The 9,600-nt window shown below is 57.5% G+C and overlaps 1 protein-coding gene across 5 annotated transcripts; it reads left to right on the plus strand.

Annotated features, from left to right (window-relative positions):
- Positions 1-125: 125 nt before the first annotated feature.
- RNASEH1 (ribonuclease H1) lies at positions 126-4,334 on the plus strand. 5 transcript variants are annotated; one of them, XR_004971957.1, is made up of 8 exons: positions 126-345; positions 558-670; positions 1,176-1,337; positions 1,773-1,872; positions 2,043-2,097; positions 2,434-2,518; positions 3,019-3,163; positions 3,989-4,334. XR_004971957.1 is itself a non-coding variant. In XM_036335433.1 (8 exons), exons 1-8 carry the CDS (start codon positions 224-226, stop codon positions 4,073-4,075), a joined length of 849 nt encoding a protein of 282 aa, XP_036191326.1. In that variant the 5' UTR covers positions 128-223; the 3' UTR covers positions 4,076-4,334. The 5 variants fall into 5 exon arrangements, 4 of the variants coding, with proteins under 4 accessions (XP_036191327.1, XP_036191328.1, XP_036191329.1 ...); XM_036335433.1 differs by having other exon boundaries at positions 128-345; positions 3,039-3,163; XM_036335434.1 differs by lacking the exon at positions 1,773-1,872 and having other exon boundaries at positions 2,438-2,518.
- The last annotated feature ends 5,266 nt before the right edge of the window (positions 4,335-9,600 follow it).

A 9,600-nucleotide genomic window follows, 5' to 3' on the forward strand; every position in this document is an offset into this window, starting at 1 on the left:
AAGATCCAGGCTCCGCCCCGCTCCGGGACCTGCCCCCCGACCTCACTTTCTCAGTGACATCCCGGAAATCGACGAATCAGAGGAGCGCTCGGCTCCAGGCCCCGCCCGCCGAGCCTGCCACTCGGTTGACGTCATCTCCCCGCGCCGCCGCCGGGAGTTTGTTCCGCGCGATGGCGGCGCGGAGCCGAGGGCCAGGCGTCTGGCCCGGGCCTGGGAGCGAGAGATGACCCGGCTCCTGGGCGCGGTGCACAGAGTCGCTCTGGCCGCCGTGCGCTGCGGCAGCCGCGGGCTCGGCATGTTCTACGCCGTGAGGAGGGGCCGCAAGGCCGGGGTCTTCCTGACCTGGTGAGAGCGCCGCCGCCCCGGAAGTGGTTACCGGGCTGGTTGTCGGAGACCCCAGGGCTGAGCGGTGCTGGGCGTCGGGGAGGCACGTGCTGTGTGCGCTCGGTGACCCTGCAGACAGGCGTGGCTGCCCGCTGCCCGCCCCGGGAAGCAGCCCTAGGTCCTAGGGGCACAGTGATGCCGGGCGGGGGGCAGTGACGTCGCCTCTGTTCCAGGAACGAGTGCAGAGCGCAGGTGGACCGCTTCCCCGCCGCCCGGTTCAAGAAGTTTGCCACCGAAGAGGAAGCCTGGGCCTTTGTCAGGAACTCGGGGAGCCCTGGATCGACAGGTAGTCCCCACGCACATCACTGTCACCTTCGCCTGTGCCCGGCCTCTCCCCTCCCAGGTGCCCCTGTAACTGTGCCCGGCCTCTCCCCTCCCAGGTGCCCCTGTAACTGTGCCCGGCCTCTCCCCTCCCAGGTGTCACAGCCTAGTTCTCTAGTTTCCATACAAAATTTTGGACTTTGTTTTTTCTGGGGAAGAGCCCCTGAGATTTTCACTCTGTGATCCCAGCGGGTTCATAACCCGTGGTGTCTCTGCCGATCCATCCAAACCAGGTTCATGTTTAACAGAAGCTTTGCTCTCACCTTCACGTGGACCTCGTCAGCTTGTCGTGGGTTTAGAATAATTTCACAGGACATCAGAGTCCTTTCCTCTTTACGGGGCCACATACAGAGGGCACTTAGGTCTGACTCGGTGTTAGCGACACTGGAGGACTCGCTGAACTTGCGGATTCTTAGTCACTGTGTGTCGGGTTCGTTGTTTCTGGCTTCTGAGCCGACCCCGTCTTTCAGGGCAGGAAGATAAGCTCGTGCAAGAATCACAAGTGAGAGCCAGCAAGCGATGCCGGGAGCCCCTGGCCGCAGGGGAGGAGAACGGGGAGCCGCAGGCAAAGCATGTGAAGCAGGCCGGGGAGGCGGCCCCTCCGGTGGACAAGGACACCTTCTCTTACATGGGTGTGTCTTGCTGTTTGTTTTTGTTTAATATGTTTGTGTTGGTTTCGGAGAGGAAGGGAGAGAGAGATGGAAACATCAATGATGAGAGAGAATCCTTGATCAGCTGCCTCCTGCAGGCCCCACACTGGGGATCAAGCCTGCAACCTGGGCACCTGCCCTTGACCGGAATCTAACCTGGGACCCTTGAGTCCCCAGGCCGATGCTCTATCCACTGAGCCACACCGGTCAGGGCAGATTTCTTATTTTAATGTATAATGAAACTGTATGTATAAACACTCTTCCCCCTTTTTAATGGGGCAAGTTGGACTGATGTGTAACGTCCTCATTCTTAGCCGAAAGGGCATTTTACGTGGAAACTCGAGCTCCCCCGTAGTAAACCTGTGGGTGAGTTTCGGTTTCCCAGGAGGCGGGCACTCACTGAGCTTCCATCTCCAGGCGAGTACGTCGTCGTCTACACGGACGGCTGCTGCAGCTGCAATGGGCGCCGGCGGGCGCGCGCGGGCATCGGCGTGTACTGGGGGCCCGGCCACCCTTTGTGAGTGAACCGCGCAGCGGGGGCTGGGCTGCAGGCCTCGCCAGGCCACGTTCTGAACCGTCCGCGGGTCGGCCTGATTCCTAAAGGCTGCTTTCGTGCGAGCCTCTCGTAGGTCAAATTAGAACATCTGTGCTTATAACTTTATTTTTTCTCTACTATTTTGAAACCAGAAATGTGGGCATTAGACTTCCTGGGCGACAGACAAACCAAAGAGCAGAAATTCATGTAAGTTACCAGATGGTTTTCCGTAACAATGTACGGGCGTGTTCTGTAGCATCGACTATGAACGTAACGCACTTTCTGCTCTCTGTGTGTGAGACAGTCAGAGTCCAGAGGAGCTGTGTGGGCTGGTGACAGTGATGAAGGATAGGGCTTTTCTAGAAAAATGATGGGACATGTCCAATAGGTGTGTAAGCGGCATTGTGTACATAGCATTATCTCACGTGGGAATGTCAGCGTCACAGCCCGCACAGGAAAGGGTCGCTGCGTCTGAAGTCCCTGAGCGTCTGTCTGTCGGGAGCTGAGCAGGCTCCGTGGTGACGAGCAACCTCTCTCTTCAAGGCAGCCTGCAAAGCCATAGAGCAAGCCAGGGCTCAGAACATCACGAAGCTGGTTCTGTACACAGACAGCATGTTCACCATCAACGGTGAGCTTTCACGTATTCCTTCTGGGTTTTTCTAGTAAATTTGCCGGGAAATAGGTATTTCCTTCCCTTTTGGGGGGGCACTGTATCGGGGGGGCCCTCATGTCAGTGGGGCTGCATTAGGTTTTTCAGATCTGAAGGGAAGGGTGCGGGTCTGGGACCCAGGTCTGCTGCTCCAGGGTTTGCCACAGGGTCTCTTTGCCGGGACTAGAGCCAGGGCAGGACGCAGATGAGGCCCTGCTCGGGGCCCTGGAGGCTCCCCATGTGAGTGACAGGATGGCGTGCTGGCGGCTTCTTGGGAAACTGTGGGAGCACAGGGAGCAATGCTGAGGTTGGGGTGCTTCCTGGAGGAGGTGACGTCCCGGGCTGAGAGCTGTAGGCCAAGTGCGGTTAGAATCGGAGGAGAGGGAGGGCTTCAGGCCCGCGGGCCGGGAGGAGAGGAAGGCCAGGGTGCTGCTCAGAATACAGGTGGGCGAGGAAGAGGCGCCGTCCGCGGCTCCTAGTCTGGAGGCGTGTCTTCCAGGCATCACCAGCTGGGTCCAGGGCTGGAAGGAGAACGGATGGAGGACGAGTGCCGGGAAGGCGGTGACCAACAAGGAGGACTTCATGGAGCTGGACAGGCTTGTCCAGGGCGTGGACATCCAGTGGGTGAGTGTCTTCATAATAATTTTGTTAAGCTCTGGCCGGTTTGGATTGGTGGATAGAGCGCCAGCCTGCGGACTGAAGGGTCCCCGGTACGATTCCCGGTCAGGGCACAGGCCCGGGTTGTGGGCTCCATCCCCAGTGAGGGCGTGCAGGCGGCAGCCAATCAATGATTCTCTCTCATCATTGATGTTTCTGTCTCTTTCTCCCTCTTCCTTCCTCTCTGAAATCAATAAAAATATATTAAAAAAGTAATAAATAATTTTAATAATTTTAAAAAATAATTGTGTTAGACTGTGTGATGAGACCTTAGTAAGAAGACTATCTTTCCAAAAGGGAAGTATTTTTTTAATGAGAGATGAGTTTTGTTAAAATTACTTTTTCAAACAACCGGGAGCAAGTTGGACAGCACCCGTCTCCCTCCCCTGCGCTGCGGGCCAGCCAGGACCTGAGGGGGCGGGGGCGCTGCGAGAAGCTCGCTGTAGCGCGTGAACGTGTTCACACACACGGCAGCCTTCCCACGGGTTCAGGGCTGTGAGTGTCGGGGCACCCGCCCTGGCGCACACACCCTGGTGCACACGCCTGGTGCACACACGTGCTCTGCCTGGAAAGCTTACACACCCGTCGTACGTGCGAAAGAGCAGTACGCACAGGCAGGTCCAGGCTGGGAGCGTCAGGATGGAGCTGTGTCCGTGTGTCCAGGACGTGCAGCAGGCATCAGCCCTGCGGTGTGGCCCGCAGGGGAGGGGCGGGCAGGGCGCCGCCTCCTCAGCTCCCAGAGGTTGAGCTGCCAGGAGGATGCAGGAGTAAAAGGGAAATTCTGTTTCACAGATGCACGTTCCTGGTCACTCGGGGTTTGCAGGCAACGAGGAGGCCGACAGGCTGGCGCGAGAAGGAGCTAAGCAGGCGGAGGGCTGAGCGGCCATGCGCCCCGGGACATCGGTCACTTCCCGTGGGAGCAGTGAGACCGCACGAGGGGAGAGACCCTCCCACGCCCACTCAGGAGCAGCTGGTGTCCTGACTCCCGTGGTGACCTGCACAGTCATGGGTCCGAGGTGTAAAACTTCCTGGAGAGCCAGCTTGATTGGGCGACTGCGCTCCCATTGCTCTCGCTGCAGCCTGGACACGGTGCTGGGACTGGACTCCTGAGGAGGCGCTAATAAACCTTGGCCAAGCAGTGCAGAGTCTTCTCACGTGTCTTGGCGGGGGGGCCGCGTGCAGATCAGAGCAAGGCAGTGGGTGTCCACACGGGCTGGGCTGCTGACGTCACTCCTGAAGGGATGGGGGTGGGCCGGGCTCCTCAGCAAGCCCAGCCTCCCCGCGGAGCCCACGCCTGGTTCCGCCGTCTCAGCTGCTAGGATGGATGCTGGATATCTGCTCCCGCGGCGAGTACGAGTACGTCCTGGCTGCCTGCTCTGGGTGCAGGATGGTGAGCAAATGGGGAGGAAAAACCCCTTCAGAGCTCGAGTTCTTACGGGAGACAAGCCACGTGGAGGCAAGTGCTAGGTGGGAATATAACAGATAAAGAGGAATGAGAAGGGCCAGCGTGTGTGTGGGGGGGGGGGAGCTGGGAGGGGACAGGAAGCAGAATTGCACCTGCAGGTGTGGCCGGGAAAGTTGGATGTTGAATGGCATTTGGGCTGACACGAGGAGGAGGGGAGGGACCCACAAGCCCACCTGCAGGAAAAGTGGGGAGCAGAGGCACAGGGAGCCGCCGGAGGCAGGGTCCTGTAGGGGGTGGGGTGTAGGAGGTGGAGGGTAGGCACTGGGAGCCACAGGCTGTGATGGGAGCTGGGCTTCTGCACCGAGAACGGCCTGCAGGGGGCAGGGTGGAGGCAAGGCAACCTGCTGGAGACCCCTGGGATGTCCAGGGAACAGACAGAGGTGGGCTCCAGGCCAGGACCCAGCGTGGGCTGGTGGGAGTGGTCAGTCTGCATGAAGGCCAAGGACACACACACACGTGCTATACAAGTAAGTACAACACCCTAATCGGTCCCCTTCCGAGTTAATGATCCTGGCACTGAGCCTGCCTTTCCCGCATGAACTCCATCACGGGGAAACCACGCAGGAGTGTGGAGGCAACTTCTAAAACCGCCCCAGCCGCCCTGGCCGGCGCTCAGTGGTTAGAGCGTCGGCCCCCGAACTGAAGGGTCGTGGTTAGATCATCTGGCCTCTGGATCGGCTGCTACCTGCAGGGCACACGAGGGCGGAGGAGAGCGCTAGGCGGCACCGTGAGCACCCGGACCGCCAGCTCCGACTCAGGACACACTAGGACAGTGGTTCCCAACCTTCCTAGTGCCACGACCCTTTCATACAGCTCCTCATGTTGTGGTGACCCCAACCATAAAATTATTTTCGTTGCTACTTCATAACTGTAATGTTGCTACTGTTATGAATCGTAATGTAAATATCTGATATGCAGGATGGGTTTTCATTGTGACAAATTGAACATAATGAAAGCACAGTGATTAATCACAAAAACAATATGTAATTATATATGTGTTTTCCGATGGTCTTAGGCGACCCCTGTGAAAGGGTCATTCCACCCCCAAAGGGGTCGCGGCCCACAGGTTGAGAACCGCTGCACTAGGACATCGGCTGGGGTTTCACACGGCCTGTACAGAGAGCAGGAGGGGCTGTGAGTCAGAGACAAGAGAGACCATGATTAGGAAAAGGGGCCGAGTCGAGTGCCGCACAGACTCACAAGCAGTCATTTCTGTGAAGCCAGGGTTCGTTCCACAGGGAGGGAGGGAGGGAGGGAGGGAGGGACGCCTGGGGAGCCCTGGGGGGGCATCTGCCAGTTCCCATCCTTGACCCGGTTGGGGGTATAGGGGTATCCACCATATAATTCAGTGAGTTATATGTTTGTTTTGTGTCATTTTCTGTATGTTTCTATGGTAAAAGGATAATTAGAAAAGACAGAAATAAATGATTGTGTCAAAGATTTTTTGAAACTTACATAGTGCTTTTATCAAGAAGTGCCAAAGAAAATTTTAAAGATTTGCACATCTTGGTCTTTAAAAGCTGTAACTGTTCCACCCTGGCCCATGTGGCTCAGGGGGTCGGAGCATCGCCCCATACACTGAAAGGTCGCAGGTTCAATTCCCAGTCAGGGCACATACCCAGGTGACGGGTTCCATCCCCGGTTGGGTGTGTATGGGAGACAACCAAGTGATGTTTCTCTCTCTCCCTCACCCTTCCTCTCTCTAAAGTCAATAAAAACACATTAAAAACATTTTTTTTAAGTTGTAACTGTTCCTACGTAACGGTGAATTGCCAGGGCTACATATGTGGTCTGCCCGGTGCCCAGGTGCCAGCCAGGTCCGACCCAGCCTTCTGCAGGCGCTGGCCAGGATGAAAAGGACCCGAATGTGCCCTCATCCGACCTCCGGCGGGTGCCTGACTGGTGGGGCTTGTCATGTCGGTACAAGTTTGCTTTTCATCAGAGTGAGATTGGCTTTCTGAAAAGCGATCTTACAGCTCAGATTTCAGGGTCTTACTTACACATCCTTGTGGGGTTTTGTTACTAAGAAGATTTCGTCCTCACAGTTTTGGTTGCTGGGGTTCGTGTTTCTGCTTCCCGCCCAGCACGGGTGTTAAACACAGAGAAAACCCTGGGACTGCTCAGCAGCCAGAACCAGTTTGGTCAGAAACAAAGCTGAAGACCCAATTCTTGTTTATGCCTCTGGGAATCTTGAGCAAAACTTCAGCTGTTTGCGAAGACTGATATGCTCACCCCCGGCCCCCCGATCTCTCTCCCTCTCCCTTGGCTGGGCCCACAACCCTGGGCATGTGCCCTGACCGGGGAGCAAACCAGGGGCCTTTGGCGGCATAGGACGGTGCTCCCCCACTGAGCCGCACCGGCCAGGCGTTGTTTCTTCCTTCGAAATGCCGTGGCTTTTCATAAGAACAGCGGTACTACTGGAATTTTCAGACACAAAAGGAACGGCTTCAGGGACGCTCAGCCATCTCCGCACAGCGTCACCGTGCCAGTCTCCTGCGGTCTGTGTGCCCACAGGGAGCTGGCCAGCTGTGCAGGGCGGGAGGGTCGGGACTGCCCCGGGTGGTCACCCGCGGCCCTCACTGCTGACCCTGCGTCCTGACAGCTGGGCCTGTGCTTCACAGCGAACCCTCCCGTCAGAGCTCAGGCCCAGGTTTTGGGCTCCATCCCCAGCAGGGGCTGTGCAGGAGGCCACCAGCGAGGCTCTTTCTCCTCCATGTCTCTCCCTCTCCCTTCCTCCCAGGGGACACTGCAGGGTGTGCACCCGCCTCGGGTCCCACACCACAGGCCTCGCACAGGCGCCAGGCGCTGAACCAGAGGGTGACAGTTCACCCTGCCCTCACCTTATTATTAACCCGGCCCTTTCGTGGGAGGTGACAGGAATCAGAGCGGCTTAAGCAAACAAAGACCTGTTAGCTCCTGTGCAACGCTGCCGAGGCCCTGGCCGGGAGCTCTGTGGGTTAGTCATCCCCATCGGCCAAGGCTGCGGGTTGGATCTCGGTCAGGGCACACGCGGAGGAGGCAATGAACGCATAAAGAAGTGGAACAAACTGACGTGTCTCTCTCCCTTCCTCTCTCTACAACCAGTGAATACAAATTCTGGAAAGCCAGCCCCACGGGAGTCCAGGCGCCCAGCCAGAGCTCCGGCCACCCGCTGGGTCTCTGGGAGCGAGGTCCTCGGGTGGCCACTGGGGCGGCACTGAGCCTGACTGGGGGAGAAGGCACAGAGCGAGGGGGACACAGCAGACGCTCCCCACAAACAATGCACGACCGGGGGGCCCTATGCTCTGAGTGTTCCTAACGAATAGAACAGAAGACCCACCAGTCTGCTCCCAGCTCCGTCTGCAGGGCCCCACCTCCGGCCGCACTCACTGGTCCCTGGATGCCACATGGAGGCACCTAGATAAAAAGCGATGCTTCAGGAGCATTTTATTTTTACATTTTTTCCTTCAGCTCGTTGGGGACCCCTGCCCAGCGCCTCTTCTGGCTCATCTCCCGGGTGACACACATTGGGGTGGCCCAGGGCCCCCTCCTTGTTCTGTGCTTTGTCCACACACCCTCGGTGACCTTACAGCCAAGGTAGGCTGATGGCCCACACCGGTGCCTCCAGCCGGACGTCCTCCGGACCTGACCTGAGCTCCCCTTGGCCTCACACCTACCCGCGCCTCAGCAGCAGCACCCACCGCAGCGGCGCTCACCACCTGGGGGCTGAGCCGGAGGCGGGGGGTCCTGTTTTCTCTCCCCTCCAGCCTCCACCCTCCACATCCAATCCACTCTCTCAGGTGGTCCCGTCTCTTTGACCTTCAGAACGCTCATCTTTTTGTGTTTTTGTTTCTTTTGTTTTGTTCTATTTAAAATATATATATTTTTTATTGATTTCAGAGAGTAAGGGAAAGAGATAGAAACATCAATGATAGCCCGGCCAGCATGGCTCAGTGGTTGAGCGTTGACCTATGAACCAGGAGGTCGGGGTTTGATTCCTGGTCAGGGCACAGGCCCGGGTTGTGGGCTCGATCCCCAGTGTGGGGTGTGCAGGAGGCAGCTCACGATGACTCTCATCAATGTTTCTCTCTCCCTCTGAAATCAATAAAATACATATACTGTATATTTTTTATTGATTTCAGAGAGGAAGGAAGAGAGAGAGAGAGAGAGAGAGAAACATTCATGATGAGAAACATCCATCAGCCACCTCCTGCACACCCCCGACTGGGGATCGAGCCCACAACCCCAGCACATGCCCTGACCGAAATCGAACCCAGGACCCTCCAGTCCACAGGCCGAAGCTCTATCCATTGAGCCACACCGGCTAGGGCTAAAAAAATATTTTTAAAAAAGAAAAGAGCCCTGGCCGGTGTTGCTCAGTGGCTAGAGCGTCGGCCTGCAGGCTGAAGGGTCCCAGGTTCGATTTGGGTCAAGGGCATGTACCTTGGTTGCGGGCACATCCCCAGTCGGGGGTGTGCAGGAGGCGGCTGATGGATATTTCTCTCTCATCGATGTTTCTAACTCTCTCTCCCTCTCCCTTCCTCTCTGTAAAAAAATCGATAAAATATATTAAAAAAAGAAAAAAAAAGAAACATCAATGATGAGAACCATTGACCGGCAGCCTCCTGCACGCGCCGGTTATGAAACGTGTCCTCCCGTCCATAGGTCGCCGGGCGGGCGGGATGTTGTTATTTTGGGGGACACGTTCTATTTAACACCATGGGGCCGAAGGCAGCCCGTCCCGCTGCAGGAACCACTGGAAAGGGGTGAGCCGGGCGCAGGCGGGCGCACCCTCCTCCCCGGGGGCCGGTTCCGGCTGAGCGGACCTAACAAAACCATCGGCTTGGCCTCGGGCCGGCGGCGACGATCGGAGATCTCAGCCTCCAGGGCTCGGACGTGCACGGGCTGCGGCCGCCAGGAGGCCCGGAACCGCCCGCCCCGCCCGCCGCGCCCGCCGCGG

This window comes from Myotis myotis, unplaced genomic scaffold, assembly GCF_014108235.1.
Source record: "Myotis myotis isolate mMyoMyo1 unplaced genomic scaffold, mMyoMyo1.p scaffold_m19_p_14, whole genome shotgun sequence".
In the NCBI taxonomy this organism is placed as follows: Eukaryota; Metazoa; Chordata; class Mammalia; order Chiroptera; family Vespertilionidae; genus Myotis; species Myotis myotis.

Coding starts and splice junctions, on each gene's coding strand:
- RNASEH1 (XM_036335433.1), top strand. CDS start 224: ATGACCCGGCTCCTGGGCGCGGTGCACAGAGTCGCTCTGGCCGCCGTG. Junction 2,098..2,433: donor ACCAAAGAGCAGAAATTCAT/GTAAGTTACCAG, acceptor TCTCTCTTCAAG/GCAGCCTGCAAAGCCATAGA. Junction 3,164..3,988: donor AGGGCGTGGACATCCAGTGG/GTGAGTGTCTTC, acceptor TCTGTTTCACAG/ATGCACGTTCCTGGTCACTC.